Raw genomic sequence first — 26,263 nt, 5'->3', positions numbered from 1 at the left:
TACCTGTTGAAATATGGTCCCCTAATGCTCTCTTACATGAGAGTTATGGTAATAACTACAGTATAGTAACATAAGTAGCACATATTGATAACAACTAGATTGCAAACTGACCTATAGGCTAAATCAGTAGGCTACAGTTTATCAGGTGCAAGGTGAGTGAGTTACACCTGCTATTAGTAAATCCATAAGTTTGTCTGTAATGTTCATACTAAGTTTTTAACTACAAACTTCAAACCAGTGAATTATTGGGCACATTTCAAAGGTAGATCGCCACAAAGTGCTTCACGATAAAAACGAATATGGCAGCAGACAAATACAGACAGATAAAAACTACATAAAATAGAAATACATTTTTTAAAAACCACAGGTAACCTAATTTCTTAACAAGTAAATACTTTAATAATGTGTAAAATGGTTGCTAGGAAACATCTGTAGGCTAGCATCATCCAGTCAAAAGCGATCAACTAAGTTAACATTAGCTAGCCTAGCTTATATCATAACTTCCAAAACTAATGGTTGAGTGTTATATTAAACTAACTTTATATGTGGTTTTACTTGTAATTATAGGCCTATATGGGTACATGTTGAGAAATATGTTTTATTTCAGTTAGTAATATTAATGCAGTTTAGACTGATCGCTCACCAGTGTTAGCCTACTATGCTAACCTAAAAACATTATTTGCTCATTTAGTGTAACGTTATTGTTTTAATATTATATTGTGTTATTTTTGTAAAACGTAATATAAAATCGTTTACATCATTAAGAAACACCATGATGCATTTAATCAGCTGGTGCAACCTAAGCCCTGTTTTCCACTGCTTTAAATACTGTGGAAGCAAAATAAATAACTGTACTAGGTAAAAAGAAATAGCAGCAATTCATTTTTGATTTCCCTTATTATTAATTTCCTTTTCTTTTTAGCTCTTTAATTCATCAGGACTCCTCCGATGGATTATTTGACCTCTGACCTGCTGGAAAGGCCTCTGATGAGCATTTGGACAAATAGGTCTATCAAAACTGGATTATTGTAAGAAACCTCTATTAGTTTTAACATGCATAATGACTTACTAACTTTTGCTTTTGCTTTTGCTTTATTAGGTAGTCTAACATTTGAGTGGTTTTGCGTTGTGGTTCCCTCTTTCTAAGAAAAGCTGTTTGGCTTCGGACTAATAAAGACCGTGCGCCGTGGAGCAGCTCCACCGGGGCAGCGGCACCGAGCCTGTTGCTGCACGACCTCCGTCTCTTCCGTGAAAACATTTTCTTTGCTGTCAGCTTCAGACCACTCCCTCTCTCAGTGTGCACGGAAGAGCAGTGTAGTCTTTACTCGCTACGCTGTTGCCATCAGACGTTTCTCTTCAGGACTATGTGCGCAGCCGAGAATGGTGGACGCCAACGCGCTTGAAGAACTCCAGACGGAGCTCACCTGCCCGGTGTGTTTGGAGCTGTTCCGTGATCCGGTGATCCTCGAGTGCGGACACCACTTCTGCCAGGTGTGCATCATCCAATGCTGGGAAGCCAAGGCGGAGGAGTTGTCGAGTTGCCCAAAGTGTAGGAAGTCGTGCGGCCGTAAACTGCGACCCAACTCGCTTCTGTGCAACGTCGTGGACAGTGTGCGGAAAGCCCGGGCCATGGACACAGCCTCGGGGATAACCGGATGGGACCCGGAAGGTGCGCTGGAGGAGCCGGAGGAACGGGATCCTGGCTCCAGCATGAGCAGCGTGGCCTCGTCCATCGGACCCTGGCCGCGCCTGGGTATGGATATGTGCGAGGAGCATGAGGAGAAGCTGAAGCTTTACTGTGAGGACGACCAGCTGCCCATCTGTCTGGTGTGCGGCATGTCCCGGGACCACAAGACCCACAATGTCATCCCCATTAATGAGGCTTTTGAAAACTACAAGGTACTCTCTCATTGGCTGAGTTCAGACACGTTTCTTTCTGATAAAACTCAATCTTCTTAGGCCCCAGGCAAGTCTCATCTCCAAAACAAGTTTATACAGCGCACTTTCTATGATGAAGTACTTGGTAATAACTGTCTTGATCATGCTCATTTTACACTCCTCTCCTTGTTCCTGAAAGGAAACGTATAGACTATCTCAAGTTTGAACAACTTTCCTAAATGTGAAATTAAACTTATTTTTTAAAATATTTAATTTATTAAATAAACAAAGCAAACAGGGCGTTCACAGAGCAGATGTTGTGGCATGTTAAAGCAGACTCCCTGTTTGCCCTGGCAGCCTTTGGGCACTTTACTTTACTACTTACTTTAAGGAATTTTTACAGGAATTCAGCGTGCCACTGTGAGCTCTCTTGAACTGTGAACTCCCCTAAGCGTTAAACCTCACAGCTGACCATCATCAGTTTGTTCAGAGACTCACTGTGAGAGGCCTCTCAGTGTGTTTCAACATGTTTTACTGGTGCTGAATTCCCATTTTGTTTGAATTTGTGGGTCAACTGAGTGTTCAGTTGGGGAAGGGAGGGCATCATATGACTCCCATTGAAGAAGATGATGTTGTTTAGAGTGAGGCATCAATCAAATTATTCCTTCTTTTAAGTGTTGTCTGGTTTAGCGACACCACTTCTTAACCATGTTTTGCATGTCATGGTCTAGTCTATTTCTGTTATACCAACAGGATAAGCTGTCTGTCACTCTAGAGGGGGTTCAGCTACAGACAGAGAAGGCCACGCTCTTCCAAAGACAGACCAATGAAAAGATCCTCTTCATGAAGGTATCAAGATGTGTGTGTGTGTGTGTGTGTTTGTGAAGCAGCGTTAAAGAAAGGAGGTATCCTGAACTTAGTCCTAGCAAAATACTTGTGTGTGTCTTTTGAATAGAACCAGAAATTCTGGTAGCTAAGCAACATTCTCTTGCATTCCTCCACCTTTACCTGTCTGACAGACGTGATTGACAGCTGACTCATCTTCATTATGACTAGTGTTGACACAACAGGATGTTACTCATCGTCGTTTGAACGTGATCATTCTCATGCTTTTCAAATGCAGAGGCCCTACCTGATATGAAATAGGTGGCTAATAAACTTTGTCACACTCTCACACGCACACAGAGCACGCACACACACACACACACACACACACACGTACAGCATGTACAAGTGTACAATAGCTTGCATGTTACACACCCTCAGAGATAACAGCTGAGAGAGTTTAGGCTGGGTTGCTTTTTCCACCTCAGCAGCATTCACCTCAAATAAAGGTCTCTGTGTGTGTGTGTGTGTGTGTGTGTGTGTGTGTGTGTGTGTGTGTGTGTGTGTGTGTGTGTTAACAGAGAAATGAGTGTAGCATGTTTGCTGTGTTGGAGCGTTTCTGCTGCAGCATATCTCTGCTCTAGGCTACTACAAACTGTCTTTTTCTATCCTGTCTGTCTGTTTGACCTAGTTTATGTGCACATTCACATATTTTCACTTCTCTGTTTCTCCGTCAGTATGACAGGATGTGGGTCAACAAGTTTGAGAGGAAGTCTTTTCCTGCAAATCTCTCTTCCTGTGTGTGTGTGTGTGTGTGTGTGCCTTCATTTTACCTTCCAATTTGTTTATCTTCTATGGGAACAGATTCTGTATTCATATCCTAAAAGTATCTCAACATAAAAAAAACTCTGTAGGCCTACAAGTCTTGCATTGATTATATTACTTAAAGGGGACTTCCACCGGTTTTACCCATCAAAGTCTGTTTACAGGTTTTATATGTAAAAAAAGTTGTATAAAGCCTTCTGTGGCTGCAAATGGAGCTGCGCAGAATCTGATAAATATCCTCAAGTGATGTCACTTGAGTCAGCATTGGTTGAGGCTGAAGACTCTCTGTAACCCGCTCCTCATCTTTGCTTCAGGCTAACTGTTCAAGGCTACATTAGCTGCAATTAGCATAACCGGTCGAGTTGCATTGTGGGTAATGTAGATGCAAGGTTTTGACAAGGAAGAAGAAGGTGTGGAATAAAAAAGACGATATCTTTGCTTCTGCAGCATCAATTTTATCCTTTTTAAACTGACCATCATGAGTCCGACAATGTTATAGGATTGTAATGCTAAATCGGTGGAGTACTCTTTTAAGTAAAAGTACATGGGTATTAAGTGGAAAATGTACTTAGAAGCAAAAGTGTGGCCCTTTATTTTTATATATATATTATATATATATATATATATATATATATATATATATATATATATATATATATATATATATATATATGAGAGGGTTGAGGTGGAGATAATTTTAACTAATTTGTAGACTGTTTTTGTAGTTTAACCTGTAACAATCCATCATATTTTATCATCAGTCATCATATGTTTACTATGTTAAATCTGACTGTATTCTGTAAAGAAACTAGTAACTATTGCTGCAGATGAACATGTTTAAATGTACAAAACACAAGGAAAACACAGAGTACTTCCAAAAAAAAAAACATAAAAACAGTACGTATAAATACCAAAAAAGTACCAGTAGGTTTGATGTCAGTCCCTCCTAGTCAAACAACAAGGCTTCTTCCTACATGTTTTACCATTTTGCGCTAGAATTTAACATTCTCCGTTCTTCTGGTTTCCAGAAGGTAACATGTTTGAAACAGAGCAGCAAAGCAGCAGTTTTCTACCCTGTGTGATTCAGTGAACATTTGGCCTGACATAAGAGTGGTGGAGTTTGCCTTTAAAACCAAGTATATTAAAGTCATATTTGTTGTCTCTTTTTAGTAACTTACTTTGGCCTAGAAATCATGAAATCTCTTCCATGTTCTTGCTGATGGGAGTCCTCCCTGTGTTTCAGGAACGAGCAGGAGATCTGGAGGAGCTGGTCACTGCAGAGTTTGGCCGTCTGAGGGAGTTCCTACTTGAGGAGGAGAAGTGCATAAAGGAGAAACTGCAGAAGGAGAAAGAGGAGAAGCTCAACCAGCTGGAAGAGGTGCTCACTCAGACCACAGAGCAAATCAGCCAATTGGAAAGTACGGCCGAGCAGCTTCACCTCAAACTGAGGGAAGAAGAAAACCCAGAGCAACTCAAGGTAAGAGAGAAGAAGGAGGACAAAGGAGGAGGAGAAGAATTGATGATGCTCCTGATGCTTGTTCAGCACTTTTCTTTCAACCTAAATAGATTGAAAAATAAATGAGAAAAACACAGCCAGCAAATATTAAAGAATATTGTTTTACTGTGTCAGAGATATTATCTGCATGTTACAGCAGAAACTGAAGCATTTTGTAATCATAGGTTTGTGTTTATCTGCTCTGTTCCAGGGAATTAAAGATTTCATTGGAGGGTGAGTATCAAGATCAGCAGTGATTTTCTTATGAGTTCATTCCCAGGTTATCTACTTTTCAATCTCTACGTGACTCTTCTCCTACTTTAAATGTGTAAAGTCTCAAGGAAATGACGTATTGTTTTGTAATTAACTGTAAGTCAGGTTGCAACAGGATGTGGGGGCATGATTGTGGGTTAGAGTCATCTTTGCCTTACATTGTCGTGCCAGCTAGTGGCCACTACGAGGCAGAAAGTCTAACTGTTAATGACAGAATAATTAAAATAATGTCTTGTGATTCTTTCTGTTTAAAACAATTTAAAACTTTTTTACATTTCTTAAGCTAAGACTGTAACTCTAAGTAAAACAAAAGAGAATTTTCCATTGTTACTTTTTCTGTGCTATTTTTTTAGTACACAGTTCTTGATATTTCATAATAATAAGAAACTTCAATGCTAACAGTTACATCTTTTTATGATTTTGTAAGTAATATAAACTTAATTTTCATACTTTTCGTGTGTAAAGCAGCCACAAAGAATGTTGATCTTTAGTGAAGAGAAGTGAAGTGGCTTTCTTTCCCTCTTGTGTTGCTTTTTGCTTTACATTATTTTGTCTCTCATGGTCTCTCTCTCTTGCTCTGTCAGCGCTGAGAGCTTGTTTGAGCGCCCCCCAGAGGTCGGTGTCAGTCTGCAGCTGGGAGAGTTTCTAGGACCTCTGCAGTACAGGACCTGGAGGAAAATGAGCTCCATTTTACAGCCCGGTATATTGACACACATGTACACACACCATCTGAACACACTTACAAGGGCATTGCTTTCCCCCCCAATAGACAATGAGTTACATTAGCGCACATCCTTCGGATTACTATCTTGCCCGTTGAACATATTCTTTATACTTCATATTGTGAACTTTTGCACATTCCTGCTCAAAACTCCCCATGACTAGCACATTGACTTTGACATGTAAATTTGGTTGAGTTCCCCATAAAAAGAAGTTGGCTGAATCTACGACAGACATTTCTGTGCTTTACATTTTATGTTCAGTCTATTATCAGCCTTCTCTGTGTGGAGGAGTGTGACTACATGAGTTTCAAACATGACTGTATCTGCTTTCCAAACTTAATCGCATCTGTCACTAGGTCAAAGACTTATTTTGGGGGTTTCAGGTCATTTGCCAAAGACATGTCATCATACATTATTGCTGACTGTGTAACACTAGACTGCAATGCTGGATTTAATGAATCTGTGGAGTTACATTACAGTTTTCTATCTTGACGCAGTGTCATTTATATTTTATTTGTATCCATGTAGCTGATGCTCTTATCTAACTCATCTTATGCTAATTGAGCAGGTAGGCATTCAGTATCTTGTTGAAGGTCACTGCCAAGGAGTCTTTCTTGGGTCACTCTCTGTAAATACATGTAAAGTTGTTGCATCGGTCCATTTTTAACTCTATTTTTTCTTTGTCCTCTTAGCTGTTGCAGCGGTGACCCTCGACCCGGACACAGCCTACCCTTGCCTGTGGGTTTCCCCGTGTCACACCAGCGTCCAGGTGGGAAAAATCCAGCCCAACCTGCCCAACAACCCAGAGCGCTTCACCCGTTACAACATCGTCCTGGGCTCTGAAGGCTACTCCTCTGGCAGACACTACTGGGAGGTGGAGGTGGGCTCCAAGACAGCGTGGGGTTTGGGCGTGGCCACAGCCTCCGTCAACAGGAAGGAGGAGGTCAGCCTCTGCCCAGATGATGGTTTCTGGACCCTGGTGCTGAGGGACAACTGCAACGGCACCAGTGAGTATGAAGCATGCACCGACTCAGAGGAGAGCTTGTTATATCCCTCCAAACCCCCCAGGAGGGTGGGTGTCTATCTGGACTATAGTCGAGGGGAAGTTGCGTTTTATGATGCAGGAGACATGAGCCACCTCTTCACCTTCTATGATGCAAAATTCAAAGAGCCTGTTTTCCCGTACTTCAATCCCTGGCCGATTATCAATGGACACAACCGTGAGCCGCTCACCATAGTAACGCCACACTGGGCATAGATGTCCTTTTTATCAAAGGCCTGACGCTCTGCATCAGCAGATTCAGAATAAAACTGCAAAAGAAGATTCAGCAGCTGATGAACTTAGATGGACTGTAATGAGCATCCACACATCTGCTTGTTATAAAGACTTTGCTGTATTAATGATGTGGTGATGATGAACAGGCAGGTAACATAATTATAAGACTGGAAATAAGAAGATGAAACGACTAAAGGACAAGACAAATGACACTTTAAAGGATATGGCTGTTGATATTCTACATTTTTCTTATTGTCAACAAATCCCATGAAAAGACCAGAACCTAACAAACTTGTTAACTGACCTTAAACCGTTAGATTTAACAAGATTTGAATGTACTATTTAGAAGGGACGAGTGTCTGTGACCCATTAAAAAAATACCAATACAACAAATGTTATTTTTCATAAGGGGTTTATTTTACATGTGCAAATAGCAACATAAACAACAACAAAAGAACATGAGGATTCACACATCGTCACATTGTCACACACCTTCAGCGCTGTTGTCAACAGAGTAAAACAGACTGAAAAAAAGAGGCCTACACGAAAAATATTAAAAGTAAATAGCAAATAGTAGCCAGACTTTGTAATGAAAAAAAAAAGATTAATAAAACGAAAACACACATTGAATCCTCCTGTAACGAAAACCTCCTACACTCTCGGATGAACAAAAACAGTCAACAGGTTAACAAAATGGAAACTTGTAGAGCATTAGAAATGGGGTAAAGCATATTGTTTGCTAATGTAACCAAAAACTTAAAGGCTCCCTGTGGAGTTTTAGACCTCTAGTAGCGCTATGGAGCTGTTTTTCTATGAGTGGGTCCTTGTTTTGTTTATCTCTATCTGCCAATGGTTTCACACTATTCTACTGAACAGGTAGCGATAACATGCCAAGATATGCTGCAATGTGCCAACAAAGACCGGTAAGAAGAAGACTGCTAGCTGGTAAACATAAATGTAAACAATGCTGGATTTAAAATACTTAATCAGCTTCAAATTGTATTCAAAACATTTGTTCGAGCTCAAGGATACACACAGTGTGTTTTGTTGAGTGACAATGTCTGTTTGATTACAAGAAAACTCCACAGGGCCCCTTTCAGGAAGGTTTTAAAATTGTATTGACTGATTCTGTTGCAATATCTTACTGTGTGTTTTGAAATAATATCTAACAATATAACTACATATATATTTTTTTACTGTTTTATAGCTTTTATGTATCCAATCCTGTTATTCGACTGCATTTAACACAAGTAATAATGACTTCTATATGTCTTTACTTTACAAGGGACACTTACCTCTGAATGTCCCACCACCACACAATGCTTTAAAATGTCATTTTAAAATACTTTCAGAGTGTCTTTGAAAGTTATGACCAGAGAAAACACTGTCTAGATATTTCACATGAGATTTTAATAAAATTATTACATTTTGTTGTTTGAGGTACATTTGATTCCACCAGATGGCGCCCAAAAGATACTTTGAATGCAGCATCACTCTGCAATACAACATTGAGCTGTTATGAACCATATGAAAGCCAACCTCCAGCAACTGCAGCCCACGCAAAGCTTTTAGGGAAGAGTTCATCTTCAAAAAGTGATGCAGTAATCAGGTTTTCCAGTCAAGTCAATTTTATTTATATAGCCCAATGTCACAAATCACAAATTTGCCCCAAGGGGCTTTACAATCTGTACAGCATACAACACTTTAAACATTCTCCTTAGACCCTCGATTTTGGGAAAAAAAACTTTAACGGGGGAGGAAAATGGAAGAAACCTCAGGAAGAGCAACAAAGGACGGACGGACATGCAGTAGATGTCTTGTGTGCAGAATAGACCAACATAGCAAAATCAGGATGACAAAATTGTAGATAGATTGTAAACATATATAAAGAATATGGATCCAGGAGGACGGTGAGCAACTTCAGGTGTTGCCTCTCCACCATGAAGACCTTGAAAAAGGACAGACAAACCCACAAGAGGCAAAAATCAAGCACACACACATTCACACAGAAGAGAGAAGAGACAAGGAAACCACACAGACAGACAGAGGGAGAGAGAGAGACAAGAGGAGAAGATAAGTCTCCTGAGGACAAAGATCCAGATCTAAAACATCTGGAATGAGGCACCGACAGCCAGGAGGGAGAGAAAGAGGTCCCAGAACGGCCAATGGTCCAGTGTACACTCTTCAGTCAAATATGTATTGAGATGCCTGAGTGAACTGTTGCAAAGTGCTGCTGAGGTCTCAGATATGGGGGGTGGAAACAACACAATCTGTGATCAAATTCAATGGCCCTTCAACTAATACACCTCTGTGGAGTTTATTTTAGTGTTGATAATGTGTCAGATAGGTGTTGATTCAGCACATTTTACAGTATAATGCAACACAACACACAGCACCTCACACTAAAGGCATAGAGTGGAAACAACATCCTGTTTGTTCCAACAAAAACTTGACTCATGACATTGTGTGCTACGGCTGTCAATACCTATTTCTCAAGATAATCAGTTGATTATCTGTCACCTGACTGTTTGAGTTTTGTGTTTACCTGTTACGGATACGTGCAAAGTCTTCCTTTTTCAGTGAAGTAAGGTTAATGAGTTCCCTCATGCCAATTGAGCAAATTGGGAATCTGTGACTACTATTACGAGCAAATAAATAATGGGAATTAGTTTGACCCAAATAAAATGTAACTGTAATCCATGTCAGCTCAATCTGTGCGTCATCTGTCTATACATTAACCATAGACTGCTGGTCTTAAGCATATACCTGTCAGGGTTATGTCAAGTCCGGCCCCTCTCTCCTACACCCAACTGTCCTGATCTGTAATTAGATATTATTGCAGGCCGATCAACATGCAGTAACACAAGCCTTCACTTCTACATTACTGTTCTGCTGCCACTCTCTCTGTCGTTCATCCCTGTCTTTGATCGGGTTCAGTGAGGGTCAAGGTGAAAGACTAGTCTGAGATGAAAGTAGTTCTCCTAAAAGTTTTTGTACACTGTACACTTTCTCCATGAAAATGCAGCGTTTTATTCCATCCCTCATCTGTTTTAATCTTGTTCATTCATCCTTCATCTTTCCTCCCTCACATGACTGATCTGTTCCCAAAATACAACCCCTATTTTTAACCCTCCTTACAGTGCATGTAACTAAGCTTTTCTGTAATGGATCTCTTTTCAGCCTCCGCTCAAGAATTTGCCTCTCCCTTCCATCAATAATCGATGAGGAAGAGGGACGGCGAGAGGGGCTGAAGAAAGACAGAGAGACTGAGCAACTGAAAGACGAGGGTTGAAGTTATTAATGAAAACCTCATTAGGAACGTCAAGATATACATTATACCCTAAGTCTGGAGATACTCTCAGGGTCTGTTTCAGTTTGAAAGTATAGAAGTAAAGAAATATTTAATGCGGGTTAACTGGAGATGCAGAGAGAGAAAGCAGGAGAGGCAGAGATGAAGGGAGATTTCTGGGGAGGAAAAATAGGGGGGTAAGTGAGACACTTTATCAGCTCAAAGCTGCCAAACACCTGCCTTTTCGACTGGAAGGAGGGAAAACAAATTGATGGGGCGTTTTATTTATAGAAAGCTTTTAGTGGAATTAGTTGCTTTAAGCAAAAGCTACAAAGCTATACGGCTGTTTTAGAGAGCTCAGAATATAGCACAATAATATGTTTACACGCGTGTGTGAACATTCATGTCTAAAAATAGAGGTCAGTGGTGACACGTTCACCTGTGTGTCCATGTGTGTGTGCTCAACCACGCTTGCCAGATGAGATTATGCATGCAGGACAATGTTGAGGTGATGCGAGCTAAACAAAAGTCTTTCAGTCATCACATAGCTGCTGAGTTCGTTGTATCTCTCCCTCTCTTTCTATCTCTCTCTGTCACTTAATGAATAGTTGACCTGGGCACCTCCAAAAGAATCCAATTTGTGTTACAACAAAGCCTCCAAATATGACACAGGGAGAGGACAGGGGATTGAGGGCGGATAGATTGAGTGAGACGGAGAAAAGGAGAAGCACTGAGAGCAACGAGGATTACTGTTAGAGGAAAATGATGTGACAAGAAAGAGGCAAGGATGGGAGGAGAAAAAATAAAGACAAGAAGGAAGAAGATGGCCAGAAATACATGACTGAGAGCTGGAGGAGTAAAAGAACATTTCAGCTCTCTCTCTCTCTCTCTCTATATATATATATATATATATATATATATATATATATATATATATATATATATATATATATATATATATATATATCACTGATGACAGGAAGAGTAGCTGTGACAAAGCGCCCAGGCAACAGGAGGAGTGTTTACCTGTGATGGAGGGGAAAAGGTGGAAGAAGGGGAGGAAGAGAAGGAGAGAGAGAGAGGTCGCTGTGTTACAAGTAGATAACGTGAGAGAGGTAAAGTTCAGGAGGTATAGAGTGTCACCTGAAGGACCAAGAGATAGCGAGTGGGGGCAGAGGAGCAGGAATTCAATCCCAGAGGCAAGACAACAGCTGATGATAAAAACCTCCTCACCTGCACACACCAAGAGAGAGATATGGACAGAAGCGCGGTGCAACACTGAGGAAAACAACTGGAGGAAATACACAGAGAGGAGGAAGTTGAGGAAGAACATTTGGGCTATTATTAATCCTTCATTCATTCTCTCTCTCCTTTTTTTTAACCTGAAACAAAGAAAAGAGTTTCACTGAATCAACAGAGTTGTATTTGTAAGAAATTTTTTAAGGAAAACTGACAAATCTAATGACCTCTATAGCTGACTTTGGGGGGAATTTTAGCACATAAAACAAAATAAAATAACAAAGAAGAGCTACTGCAGAAGAGAGGAGAGCAGGGAAGAGGCAAGAGAGGGGAGGGGGAGGGCGAGTGAGGGAAATAGAGAGAGAGAGAGAGAGAGAGTGTGTGTGTGTGTGTGTGTGTGTGTGTGAGCCTGTGACGCTGAGATGTTCATGATCATTCGAGAGCCGTCCGCCGGAGGAGGCGGTGCTGGAGCGATGAGCGCGCCACAGCAGAAGAGTGCAAAACAGGTGTGTGAATATGGCTGTCTATATATATATATATATATATATATATATATATATATATATATATATATATATATATATATAGTCATTTTGGATGTAATTTTCTCTGTCAAGCTGTCCTCTCTTTATAAACACATTTTTTAATGCTTTTCCATCTTTTATATGCAACTATCTATGCACACAAAGAATTGATTCGTGAATTTCCGATTGTGTTCCACTGAACTCAACATATGGCAACTTAAAGATGATCCTAAACCAGTATTGAAGTGTTGATGTAACTAATCATTGCTGTCTAGTGAAAAACATGTGTCTCCATATTTGGTAAATGTTTAAGTTTTCAGATAACTAAATCACTGTAAATGCTCCTTTATTGGTTGAGAAACGTGTCTCATATCTTAGTCTAAAAAACCCTCTAAAAAGCTTTTAAATATCTAAAAGGTTTTAAATACAAAGCTTAAAACACTGTATTTCTGTAATGTATTTCATGAAAAGCTGATATGTTGGTGATACATGATTACAATTACACAATAATAAGTAAAGTAAGAAAAGTTTATTTATAAAGCACCTTTCTAGATCAGATGTAACAAGACAAATACAGTGTTAATATCAAGACATTTGGACTACTGGTCACCATATTTTGCATTTATGTACACTACTAAATATGTCACAGATCCTGTGTGTGCACTTGTCTTGATGTTACCAAGATGTTACCCCCCCCCCCTAGGTGCAGGCTGCCATCAAGAGGAAGCTGGAGAAGCAGAAGAAGCGAACCAGTGTACAGGGAGTGGGTGATGGAGACATTCAGACTGCTACACCTCAACCTCCTCGCCATCAGAAATCCGGGCAGACCCCCCAGACGACAGCGGCGGCCACTGAGGACAGAGAGACGCTGGATGAGACGCTGGAGGAGATGATGGAGGGGCCGCAGAGGAGACAGAGGGAAAAAGAGGGGGGGGAGCCCGTTGACCTGCTGCCCATAGTGGACTCTGTGTTTGGACAGGTAGGAGCCATCTGATGTGTGTGACTCATGAGTTCATCTGTGTGTGTTTCTGCACAGGAAATGTGTATGTGTGCATGCTTGTGTATGAGTGTCTGACACTTTAGCCACTCACACTGTGTGTGTGTGTTTCATGTGCTGCTGCATCAAGTTCTTCGGCTGATTGAATGTCTCGACAACGGCTTGATTGAAACCCTAAGCCTCTGATTCAAATTTAAAGCCTGGCTGCGCTCCAGTTTTTGTAAATAGCCATCTCCCCTGACCTCTTTGATCTCACATGGCAAAAGGGCATAAAGATGCTTTCAGTGCAGCAACACAAATGTTAACCATTTTTAACCCCAAATCCCTCTGGAAATGGCGGCAGCAGCAAAGCAAGGAGATTGTGCGTGTGTTTGAGAGGATTTAAACTTCTTTACTTTGGGAAACATTATCAAAGTGTAATCCGTAACAGATACGGTCATAGTCAGCCAGAGATCTGATGAACACCGTATCTCTGCGGCCGTTGTATCAGCTCAGTATCGCATCACATCCCATCGCTCACATGGTAAGCAGTGACACACGACACGGCACGGTAGGCTACACCATTACAGCATCTATTACCCCAGGGCCAGACATGTGGGCTCATGGTGTGTGAAAGTGGTGTGTGTGTGTGAAAATAAAATCAAAAGAGATTACACCAAAGCCCCACTCACTTCCTGCCACTGACCTCAGCATGATTTGTGAATCATTCTGGATTTTATTTTCTAACATGAAGAAATAGGTCCAACTGATCATGTCAGCAAACTCTGAAGTGTGATGATCATGGTGATGATGAGTGTGCACTGAGGTTAGAAACAGGAAATCAATATAAAAAGAAAAACAAAATGTGATGTCAGTGGTGATGCAAGTGATCCAAAATAAGAGAGAACTGCTGAGTGAGTGGGAGAAAGAACCATGTTGGCAAAGTCTGAAGAGAAAAGATGATTTATCTTTTCCTCAGCGGTCCCTGAACCTCACTTTGACAACCAGTGCGTTACAGGATGAAACTTGTGTGCAACAGGCAGCGAGCATGTGGTATTCCTAGAGACCCTCAGCCCCCACACACTGAACTGAATCAAACAGACGGAGCTTGAAAAGGCTTGCACAAACTCATCATCTTCTTAAAGTGATATTTCATAAAATAAAGCTTAGTTACACACATTACGTCATAACCAAACTGGTAACACTTTAATTTTGGCTCTGAACATCATAAAGGATAATTCTCACTCAGCAGCTCTCTGGGATCAGGTATACACAACTAAATCCGACCGGTTTAACTGAGGCTATTTGACTCTTTAATGGTAAACTTTTGGCACTTTAAGGTACGTTTTGTTTCAGATTTCTGGTTTTCTTTGTAACTATTTGTGGTATTTTGCACGTTTCAATATATTATTAGGTTATTTGACTTCTGAATTAAACCTTTCACACCTTAAGATATATTGTTGTGTCTTATACTGTATTTATGATACATAGTATTTTATATTATAGTTTTATTATTAATATAACATTTATTATATATATTAATAAATGTTGTCCTGTCTGTTCTGTGCTAGTTCCTAACTTAACTCAGCTCAACTCATTTCATTTCTCAAGAGGTTTCCCGGAAAGAATTATGTAATTTGGTACTAATTATAGGGAAAATAAAGACAAACTTTTATTTAGAGTTCACTGTAGTTAGTTGAGTTTATAAGTAGTTGTTGATTTCAAGAGGAATTTCCTTCAGATAACGGCTTCATTTAAACCCCATTATACATTTATTATTGTAAACTTTATCCTCCATATATGTTGAAACAGTTTTGCATATACAGCTCAACTCATTAAAGACTCTAGGTTACAGCAGCTATTAATTGATTAATTGGAAATTAGCTAATTGTCAAAAGTGTGTGTGAACGTGTGTTAACTATAATTAGAATCAAATCACATGATTCTGTTTAGGAAATTAAGAAATTATATTATTAATCATAAAATATAAAACAAAACCACATAATCCAAGGTTTTCTATCTGCAGTACATCTCCTCAGGTACTGTACTTAAGTACAATTTTTAAATACTGAGTATTTCTATTTCATGCTGCTTTATACATTTTACAGGGTAGTATTGTACTTTTTACTCCACTACATTTATTTGACAGCTTTACGCTTTACTTTCAAGATTCATATTTTAAATCTAAAACATATGATCAACATATAAAATATGATACATTTTTTGGATTAAATTACCCAATATTATATATAAGTAGTTAAAATGCACTCAACCATGACCAACTGCAATACTAAAATGCTTCTTACACGTTTATGCATCAGTACTGAGAATTTAATAATCTAACATATATAACTCCAACAGTATTATATTAATTTTGCTGATAATACCTCTGTACATTTACCTGAGAGTACAAGAGTTATGCAGGAACTTGTAATGGAGTACTTTTACATCGCTGTATTTCTACTTAAGATCTAAATACCTCTTCTTCTACATCTCCCTTCCTTCCATGCTCTGTTTATTCCGTCTCTTCTAGTCTTTCTCTGATTGACAGCTATCGTTACTGGACACCATTGATCTACATCTGACACCAGATCAGTACATGATATGTCTACTGGTTTACCTGCTCACACACACTCACACACACATACACCCAAGTTTGTGACAGGGGCACAAGAGTCCAAAACAAAGAACTGAGAGTCACATTACCTGAGTGCTGCCCATCTCTCTCTCTCTCTCACACACACACACACACACACACACACACACACACACACACACACATACACAATGCATAGTTAGTGTCACAAGTGTGTGTGGTGATAAAATTAACTGCTAGTGTGACAGTCATTCAATGCTGATACCTGGAGACAAGCAATTGAAAAGTAATCAAAACAGAAACCCAATAACTTAAATCAGCCTCTGCGTGTCTGTGTGTGTGTGTGTGTGTGTGTGTGTGTGTGTGTGTGTGTGTGTGTGTGCATGCAAATACACACACACACACAAACATGGACCAACAGCATCCCATTTGCATGATTAATTGAAACCACCAGTAAAGGAGAATCAGCCTGGTAATTAATCAGGCTTAATGGTATTGATTGTGTCTTTGGTTATTCATGCATGGTGTCAGTTTTGTCATCGAAGTGAATCATGACGGAACTCACTGAGAGACGTAGTTAATGTGGTTGATAAAGTTGTGTTGTGTTGTATAGAGTTGATTTTTCAATTGGATTCACACTAATAGAAATGTTGTGGGTTGTTAATAGGTGGCGTTTTACGTAATGGATATAATTAGCTTTGTTTTGTTTGTAGTTGCACTAAAAGTGGTTCAGAAATTAAAATATTTTGGTCTTTGAGGTTTAGTGTTGACGATGTGGTGATGATGTAGGCCTATTCACTTGTGAGTAAGACTATGCAGGAAGTATATCCTAATTATAAAGGAACATAGTTTGTCGATAGCATTTAAAACTTTTCTCCACCAAAAGTGTAAGTTTTCAAAAATAACTTTTTTCTTTTGGTCTGACCTAATGTGTTACTTTATACTTCAGATGTTACATTTTAAATTCAGATGTGGGGACCTCCATTACGTAAGATGATATTTCTGTTTCACACACGATAAATAAATTACACATGCGCAGCAGACTTACAGCTCAAGAGGTGAAAATGTGACTTTTGCATAGAAAATATTCACCTAGATCAACTTTTGCTGTGACTTTGCATGCAGGTTTTCAAAATCAGATTTTTCTGGAGGGGTTTGAAGGTGCACGCATGCAAACAATAACAAAATATAAACACAATATGATCTCTTTGAGGCTAAAATATGTAATCAGGGTTTGTTTGCATTAGTCCACTGTCCGCATACTTTATTTCTGCTTCTTTTGTTTTCTTATATATGCTCCATTGCTTCCATCAAATCAAAATCTAAAAGACAGTTAAGTCAAAACTCTCAAGGAGACTTTGTGGGTCTGTTTTATTGACAGAAAACTGATTTAGCGGCAAAATATATTACAGGCTGGGAGCAAATGTCATTTTGATCTCTTACAAGTGGGTCAGATGATTTGAAAGATACTGTAGTTTTATTATATCCACCAACAGCACTCATATCTGTCTGCACGCCTCACAATTAGAGTTTTTAAGTCCAAATAGTCTGTTTCTAAGATTTCATTTACAGTGGTCGCTCTTAAACTGCACATCATTCGGTGACGGCTCAATCTGCCTGAAAGTCATTCTACTAAAAATAGAGGTTGTATCATTACTGTCTGAAGTCTTCACTGCAGCGGCTCTCAGATAAAACTCAGTTATTAGACCTGAAAGTGGCATCTAGTGGTGACAGGTGATTATTACAACAATTGACCAAATACAAAGAGATGTCACCAATATGAAGGTTCTTATAATGAAGAACATTATAATCCCAAAAACGTTTATGAGCAGCTCAGTTCAGACCACAAATCCTGTCTTATGTGAGTAGGTTTTATAAAAGAATTAAAAGGCCCTGCACACTCTTGCTACACCCACCCTCAGGTGTTTTTACTTATGCTTCCTGATTAGACCTCTTCTCAGGACTGTGTGACTGACAGCTCACTCCCTCCAAAACAATGTGACAGTGAACGGGGTCGCTCGTAGTGGTGAATCTACAGAGAATTATCACCTGAATCTTCAGCTCCCCTCAGCTTTATGGAGCTTCATAGAGTTTCAACTCGACAAGTTGGTGAACATAGTGGAGCATTTAGCAGTTTAAGAGCCAGATATTTCCTTCAGGAGTTGGTGGAGTTGAAAGAGACTGAATATTGGACTTATATTCGCTAGGTGACTCCATGACATGAATGATAAAGTTTTCCATTTCAACTGGGATAATGTTTCCCTAGTGCAATTACAAAAACATGTTTTATTGTATGAAAAATACTGAATTGCTAGGGTCATCTAAATGAAATATATAGAAACAGATTTCCATTTTTATAGAAACACTTTTATTACACCAACAATAAATCTTATCAGTGGACTTTTTAATACAGACTGTGTAGTAAAGTAACATTTCACCAAATAACACTTGAGCACCCATTTTCCTCACAAACTTGATCACACGTGCTTTTGTTGTTTATTTAAGTCATTTTCTAACACATTAAACCGATAACAATAATACTCCCCAGCAACCATTTGACTTGTCTTACTGTTTCTATACTGTATCCATACTTTGTACGTTTTAGTATATACTGTACAAGACTTAACAGCTGAACATTTTAAGCTAAAACTGAAGATCTAATGGGTAAAATTACACACACATGTACATGCACACACACAAACACACAAGCTGTGCCCTCCATATGGATGCACTGTAGTAAGCAGGATGCCAAATCTGCTTTTGGAGAGATTTGTTGACAGATGCTTCGTACAAGCTCAGCTGAACACTTAGCATTGCACTCATAACCTCAACTTGTGATTTTAATGTTTAATGTTTTAATTTTAGACAACTTGGCTGAACTAGAGGTCAAGTTCAGCGAGAGCTCAAACCACCTCAGACTTCGAGCCGTTACAGCTTGACAAGCGTGAGATGACACAAGTGAGTCGTACTGTGGGTCTCATAAGCCGAGGCGTCACAGCTCAGTTGTGCTACTTTTTCATTAGTTTAGTTTAGCACGATTTGAACTGTGAAACATTTCTAATTCTTCATGGAAAACACTTAAAAATCACAGCTCAGAGGGGAACTCTGTATCTCCAAAGGTTTTCAGGAAACTAAGACCTGTTTTTACATTGACAGCCATGCGTTTTGACAATTGACTAGTTGATTTTAGAACTGCATTTCTCATTCAGTGGAGCATATGAGCTCCCAATTAATCAAAATAATAATAATCAATCCCCTCTGTTCTAGTTTAAAAAACATCAGACATGTATTGTAACTTGATTTTTCCTACTTTTACTTTTGCATCATATTAACTTACATTCTTTAGCATCTGCTTTCATTTTTACAGGGTTTGCGATTTATGTTAGTGCACATTTCATAATTACTTTTGTTTGTTTTTGTTTAGTTTCTGTTTCCGCTTTGTGTTGTGTGCAAAACTGATGTACCAGTTTCATACTGTACATATACCTTTTTTGTTGTACATACACATCTTTATACTGTATACTAGTTCAATCTAATGTTTAACAAAGAAAAGGTAAAAATCTCATCATTTCAGTTGCAGCAGATAGACAGGAAATCATGCTTTTGATAATATGATATGTATTAGTTTTTATTCACTATTATTATTTCATTTTAGAAATCTATCCTTGATAATATGTTAATTTTCACTAAAAGGCTAAAGCTGCTGCAAGAACTTTATTTCGCTATTCATCAGTTAAGAAATATAGCTTCAGTTCTGGTTCAGATTTAACTCGCACCCAAATATTTATATTTTCATTTCAGTTTTGGATTTAGTCGAAGTTAAGTATAAAATACTGAAGTTGAAGTCAGTTTCTCCCTATTTTGGTTTCTTCTTTTCCACCTCTTTACTGTATATCTTTCTCCTTTTTCTTTTCAACACCCCATCTTCCTCTTTAATCTCAAATGGAAGGGATTAATCCCTCTCTGTTTATGTCCTTTTAATTCTCTAAAACTCTTCATGATGTCGATGAAGTGATTTGAATGCTGGTGCAACATGTGAACGAGAGAGGGAGGAGAGAGAGCAGCTGAAAAGGAAAGAGGAGGAAAGGGAGTGAGAGAGGGGGATTAAAAGCGTTGATCAGTGTGAAGAGAAAGACACAATGATGCTGCTACTGCGAAGAGTGAGCTGCTTTCAGTAGAGTTTGGTTGGTTTAGTTTGGTTTTTGTGCTGCTTCGTTTGGTGACATTGCCTGACTTTGGATCAAATAAAGATGGGTGGAGTTGTTGTTTTTTATATCTCAGATGTGACGACTGACAACCAGCATGGACAATCAGAGAGGTTTTCTCACACTTCAGAGCTTGAACCTGAGCTGGACCTCTGAGAAGTCCAAAGAGAGAGGAGAGCAGAGGAAAAAGGGGAAGAAGAGATAAAAACAGACACATAAGATCAGAAAGAAGTGTCTGAGAGAAAAAGGAAGGAAATATTTGTGCAGCTGGAGGAGAACGGCTGGGTGAGATTGCTTGTTGACCAGAGGAGGTTGGGTAATGGGTAACTGCACCAAACCATCTAGGAAAGACAAAATAAAGAGGGTAAGAGCACTTTGTCTTATTTTTGTTACACTGTGTTTTACTGGAGTTTGATGCTTTTGCTTGCACTTGCTAATTGACGCTTTTACTATTTTGCATCTGTGTAAATTTAATTAAGTTCTCTGATTGATCATAAAACATCTCAGCAACTTTGATCATGGAAGTTCATTCTTGTCATTTTGGAAAAGTATATGTAACAAAATAATAATAGTTCAAAAGACCACTTGCAAGCTTTTGGAGCTTTCTTTCTTTCTTTGCAACTTGGCTTAATTGTTTAATTTAATCCCTGAATAATAGTTTTAATAATTGTATATTTTTCTAAATGCAGAAAACAGCAAAAAATATTTGCTGAAATTGCAGCACTGGTTGTTTTAAGCTAACAAATACAAAATGTTTCTGATGGTAGTTTCTAGAAAACTCCCTACACTATTCAAAATGTTCATCAAGGACCCACTGTTTAACTTCTCACTGTAACAATGTTATGTACTGACACAAGTTGTCATTCTTTAGAGCAGACATTTAGCAGAATAATCAGCAGGATGGATACATAAGCACAATGTTGAGATCAAGTTGTTTTTTTCACAGTAAGGATAATAGCTGATGTGAGTTGCCTTGAAATAATAAGCAGTTTATGTAATCCAGGCCTACAGCCATATTCTCTCTAATGTTTGCGTGACTAAAAAACAGCCTAAGCCTTGTTTCTTGGAAGATATGATTATGTTTTATGTGTGAAGAAATCGGTCATGAAGACAGTGTATGACAGTTGGGGAGGTGGAATAACAGCCTGGTCTGCCTCTAAAGGGGGTAATGGATGGACCCCTCAGGGGTAAGGTGAGGGCAGTGGGCCAGCGGGGTCTGCAGCCGGAGGAAGAGGAGGATCAGGACGTGGAGGAAATGCTGTTCAATGATCCCTTCAGCACGCTGGTGAAGAATTGTAACATGCTGCACAACATCGTGGGCCCGGCCTGCATCTTCCTTAAACAGGGCTTTTCACAGATGCTCGTATGTAACAGAACACAAAGTGTGCACTCTGTGCCCCCACACAACCCTGGTGCAACTTTTTCCACTCGTACTCGATTCATTTTCATCCCTGCATCATGGCTGACCCTCCTGCTCTCCACCACACCAGCTGTGTCATCCCATCACTGGTCCGGGTCAGACGATCAAATCTGATGGCACTGCAGGTGCTCAGAGGGGTCGATCATTGAGTTCCATGGAAAATTATTGACTGGCTTTATGGAGCTTACGCTAAACTGTGTGGCACAGGGTGATGTGGAGGTCAAGGTTGAATTTCCAACCATGCAAACTGCTGAATGCTCCAGGTTCACTGCATCATAATTAGCTTGTTCTAATTTGATTAATCACGATTTTTTTGTAATACTGTATGCACCACTAAAGCACAACTTAAACTGAAATGATAAGGCTTGTCTTGTAGAGGGGCCCTGTGTCAACATCTAGTTTGAATACTTTTACTATTTCTTTTGAAATGACACAAACACGGTTTTGCAGTTTCCTAAATTAATTTGTGTTGAATTAAATTAGAACAAAACAACTGGTACACAGTAAATTTGGACAGGTGATACTGGAAAAATGATTTGCTGTTACATTTAGGGGAATTAATTAACACTAAACCAATTGCTGCTATACCAGCCACAGAAGAAAGAAAAGAAAGGCTGCGGGCTTCATCTGAACCCTGAAACAAGAATCTCACATTAAAGGAGCAGTTTAACACCTTGAGCATGATGGGATTTTTCCAATCTTGCAAATCACACCTCTTTTCTGTTTGTATTAATATGAAACAAAATGAATTCCAGTTATTTTGTAAGTGTGTCCCATTGTTAAGTCCCTTATTGTGAAGTTAGAGGACACCAACTCATATTGTAATTGTGCATTTAGTTTGTTGTGTGCTGAGAGCAACCAAAGTAAATAAAAAGATCTCAGAGGATTTGTCCCATATTGCGTTGACTATAAAGCACTAACATCCTCGATACTGAACCACAACTTCCATTGTGTGAGCGTGTGCTTTTGTATAGGCAGGCCTGCGTGCGAGCTTGAGTGCTGTGTATTTATGTGTGTCTGAACAGTGGACATGTGTCCAAGGGTCTCTGTACCAACTAAACCTTCCAAATCTTATAATCTCCAGATGTGTGTTGCCTGGCAATCTCCCACAAATAATCTGGTTCCCCCTTGTGATTTATGGTACATGAATTATCATGTACATTATAATGCAGTATACAATTGAATCCATATAGATTTTGACACTGTTTTTCATTTTGAGATGCACTGGGTTTGTTCATCTAGCTTACTGAACAACACTAAATCACTTCTCTACAAATTATGTTGAAGTATTAAATCCTGACTATAATACATACATGGGCTCAATTTTGAAGCAATGTAAACAGTTTTACATAGTCAACATTTCATACCATCCTCAAAGTTGAGCCACATGAAGCCAAACTCCATTCATCATTTATCTCATTTGTTCTGGTCACTTGATGTTTGTGTTTGTGTATCATTTCTTCCCTGCTCAGTGGTCATCTGGGTGTTACTGCAATGATGTTGCTTTAAATCTGACTGTGTTTATATCTTTGTACTTTGCCAAAGTAGATCTCTAAATATTTTGAGTGTTTGTGAGTTGTGTGTGAGAAAGAGGTTTAGCACTGTATGAAGTGAGAAAGTAATGTGTGTCTCTACTTCCACCAACAGGACAGAGAGCTGAGACCAGAGGAGATTGAAGGTGGGGTGATTTCTCTACAGCAAACCTCAGTGTGTTTACAGCGTATTAATATGACAGCTGACACGAATATGAATGTGTGTTTTCTGTGTGTTTCTATCAGAACTCCGCGAGGCGTTTGTGGAGTTTGACAGGAACAAAAAAGGCTACATCAGTCATAAAGACCTGGGGGAGTGTATGAGGACAATGGGATACATGCCTACAGAGATGGAGCTCATCGAACTGAGCCAGCAGATCTGTGAGTGGAACAGCAGCCTGGAACATCTGAGAGAACAGAACAGAACCCAAAAGACCAGAACAGGAACAGAAATTGGATCAGGAACAGAACAGAATAGGGACATGAACAGGAACAGGAACATGAAAAGAACAGGAACAGAAACAGAATAGAATAAAGTAGAATAGGCAAAGGCTAAGAACAAGACAGATCTCAACAGCTAAACAATGAGAACTGTCTAATTGGCAGCAGAAACTTCTTGAAAGTTATTTAAACTACATGGATGATTTTTCTTACAGTGATTAAAATAGAATAGAATAGCTTGAGTTTACAGCTTATGCAATTGATTAACAATAATTTCTTGTGCTCTTGTACTGTTGTAATTTAATGGAGCTATGTGGACATCAGAGGAAATGATCGTGAGAATTGAAGATTAGATAAGAGAGCAGGGATGGACATGACATTTTCTATATAACTGTGTGTTGTAGGTGGAGGTAAAGTGGACTTTGAGGACTTTGTGGAGCTGATGGGACCCAAGATGCTGGCAGAGACAGCAGACATGATCGGGGTCAAAGAACTACGAGATGCATTCAAAGAGGTCAGGATGTACATATTGTCACTTAAGGCTGGCTGTTGGAGAACAGAGCCATTTTTCACCACAGACATTTTAACACAGATGTAACTAATAACATTATTAATTGCTGCATTGTAATAGTTGCTGAGATGGAGCCATCGATATTGTGAGTAGTGCCTTTCCTGCCATAACAAGTCAAAATTTCTACTGTGAAAAATATTACTTGCCCAAAAGCTCCCAAAAACAATAAATCACATCTTTTGCGCATGTTTAAAGAAGCAAGAGTTCTCTGATGCTGGCAAAGCTATCAGTATTCAGGTTTAGCTAGATTTATTCAGATCAAAACAACATGAAAGTACAAGATGTACAGACTTTTGACAGGGAAGAAAAGTTTATCTTTTTAAATTTTCATTAGTACAACAGAATCTAAAGAGGAAAAATGCAGTTTTTGTTCTTGATAATGTTATTTCAATAAAGCTTTCCTCCTTTTGTTTGTACTGCGCTGTGGTTTCCCCATGTTGTTGCTGGATTATAAACCACTTATGTGTCGGGGCAGGAGCATGAATTTTTTTCTGTTTCCAAATGCCAGAAAAAGTTTGGGAACCATGGAACATCTTGAAGGATTAGAAAATGTCTTACTTTGGTGCCATCTAGTGGAAGTATAAAGAATGACACTGTGGCTGCACTGAAAGCACATTTTCATAAAATGTTCTGGTGTATTCTGTTTGATAGTATAAAAACAAGATGTGATTACATTTAGCTATGATTAAGATGTGATCCTTGTCGTCTATCTCTCTCTCTCTCTGTGTCCAGTTTGACTCTAATGGTGACGGTCAGATCAGTTTAACTGAGCTGCGTGAGGCCATGAAGAAGCTGATGGGAGAACAAGTGACCAACAGAGAGATAAACGAGATCCTCCGAGATGTCGACCTCAACGGAGACGGTCTGGTGGACTTTGAGGGTGAGAAAAATTTGCTTTGCCTTTATGGGATCTCACAGGAGACCACATTCATCCTCATCTTCTTCCCTCTCACTTCCTTTCTCTTGTCTTTTCAGAGTTTGTGCGAATGATGTCTCGCTGACGGTCCAGCTGCCCACAGATGGACACATAGACATTATGCAACTGCTGGATTAGGGAACACACTACATTGTAGTGAACATTCCTTATCTGCTCTTAAGAGCACGTATCTAAAAATGTATTTTTATATTAAATAAAGAAAAAAGAAGAAAAAATGCTTTGAATAGATGAATGGCATCCAGTCTACAACTGACATGACTATCCACATCTGAACACAAAGATAAAGCATTTTAACAGCTGTTTAACATATCAAGAGCTTCATAGACAACATTTATGCCTGTGTTTTTAGATGTATTTTTATATATCAATGTTTGTCCTTCGAGTATAAAATCTTGTTTGTAAAACTGTAAAAACCTTTTTAAATTAAAGATATGTACAAAGAAAGTACAAAATGGGCAAATTATTCTGACCAGGTAAACTTTGTGAAGGATGTGACATACAATCACATCATTAAAGAAGCCACATGAGTCAAATGGCTTGTTGAATCGTGGCTGGGCAAGAGAGAGGTTACGTGGCTTAGATGGGGATTCAACAACACACACTGCCTGTACTGAGGTAAACATAGTGTGTAGGAAAATACTAAGAGGACCAACTGCTCCAAACAGAAGTAGTACAGAAGGCATGCAAAAACATCGTAGTTTCCTAATTCATATATAAATAAAATGTTTTATTTCTTATAATTTATACATTTTTAATGCAATGTTCTTAAAATAAAGTTAATTTATGAATAGCATGAAAGATTCTTACTTGTTTCCTTTACAAATCAGTTCATTTAATTTATTTAATTTCAAATCATTTAATAAAGTATCTCTATGAAGATGGGGTTTGGGCCCCATTTCACTGTAATATGCCACCTGAGTGTCTCACTTTTAATTCAAAATAGAAATGAGGCTGAATATCAGCAGACATTTAGGTCCTGTTGTTATCTTGTTACACAATCCAGCAGGCTCCACACCAACATGTCACTATGTCACATGATCAGCATCACAGCCTGCTCTCTTTTTCTATACACTGCATTTTGTTTTTACAAAGCATTGTATGACTTGGAGGTTTTTTTAGCTGACTATGCAAAGCTTTCCAAACCATTCAGCCATTCACCATTCAGCATGACCATAACAGGAGTGTTTGTAACTAAAACAACCATATTATCACAATTAAAACTATGAACACAGGTATCAC

The 26,263-nt window shown here is 39.0% G+C and overlaps 2 protein-coding genes across 3 annotated transcripts; both read left to right on the top strand.

Annotated features, from left to right (window-relative positions):
- The first annotated feature begins 1,090 nt into the window (after positions 1 to 1,090).
- Positions 1,091 to 8,724, top strand: LOC122879788 (zinc-binding protein A33-like). Its single transcript, XM_044204221.1, has 6 exons — positions 1,091 to 1,899; positions 2,632 to 2,727; positions 4,772 to 5,005; positions 5,235 to 5,257; positions 5,881 to 5,996; positions 6,711 to 8,724. The coding sequence occupies exons 1-6, from the start codon at positions 1,381 to 1,383 to the stop codon at positions 7,274 to 7,276; spliced, it is 1,554 nt and encodes a 517-aa protein (XP_044060156.1). The 5' UTR covers positions 1,091 to 1,380; the 3' UTR covers positions 7,277 to 8,724.
- A 3,449-nt stretch (positions 8,725 to 12,173) lies between these two features.
- On the top strand, positions 12,174 to 25,194 carry LOC122880672 (calcium-binding protein 2-like). 2 transcript variants are annotated; one of them, XM_044206009.1, is made up of 7 exons: positions 12,174 to 12,328; positions 13,050 to 13,325; positions 23,191 to 23,221; positions 23,322 to 23,456; positions 23,921 to 24,030; positions 24,820 to 24,967; positions 25,063 to 25,194. In XM_044206009.1, the coding sequence occupies exons 1-7, from the start codon at positions 12,245 to 12,247 to the stop codon at positions 25,086 to 25,088; spliced, it is 810 nt and encodes a 269-aa protein (XP_044061944.1). In that variant the 5' UTR covers positions 12,174 to 12,244; the 3' UTR covers positions 25,089 to 25,194. The 2 variants fall into 2 exon arrangements, with proteins under 2 accessions (XP_044061944.1, XP_044061945.1); XM_044206010.1 differs by lacking the exons at positions 12,174 to 12,328; positions 13,050 to 13,325 and adding an exon at positions 20,509 to 21,486.
- Positions 25,195 to 26,263: the final 1,069 nt, after the last annotated feature.

Source organism: Siniperca chuatsi, linkage group LG8, assembly GCF_020085105.1.
Source record: "Siniperca chuatsi isolate FFG_IHB_CAS linkage group LG8, ASM2008510v1, whole genome shotgun sequence".
NCBI lineage: Eukaryota > Metazoa > Chordata > Actinopteri > Centrarchiformes > Sinipercidae > Siniperca > Siniperca chuatsi.
This window is presented reverse-complemented; position numbering and strand designations above follow the sequence as displayed.

What these genes read in the sequence shown, in the direction of transcription:
- LOC122879788 (XM_044204221.1), top strand. Translation starts at nt 1,381, where the DNA reads ATGGTGGACGCCAACGCGCTTGAAGAACTCCAGACGGAGCTCACCTGC. An exon ending in AGGCTTTTGAAAACTACAAG is followed by an intron (nt 1,900 to 2,631) that starts GTACTCTCTCAT and finishes TTATACCAACAG; the next exon opens with GATAAGCTGTCTGTCACTCT. An exon ending in AAAACCCAGAGCAACTCAAG is followed by an intron (nt 5,006 to 5,234) that starts GTAAGAGAGAAG and finishes GCTCTGTTCCAG; the next exon opens with GGAATTAAAGATTTCATTGG.
- LOC122880672 (XM_044206009.1), top strand. Translation starts at nt 12,245, where the DNA reads ATGTTCATGATCATTCGAGAGCCGTCCGCCGGAGGAGGCGGTGCTGGA. An exon ending in AGCAGAAGAGTGCAAAACAG is followed by an intron (nt 12,329 to 13,049) that starts GTGTGTGAATAT and finishes CCCCCCCCCTAG; the next exon opens with GTGCAGGCTGCCATCAAGAG. An exon ending in GAGACCAGAGGAGATTGAAG is followed by an intron (nt 23,222 to 23,321) that starts GTGGGGTGATTT and finishes TGTTTCTATCAG; the next exon opens with AACTCCGCGAGGCGTTTGTG.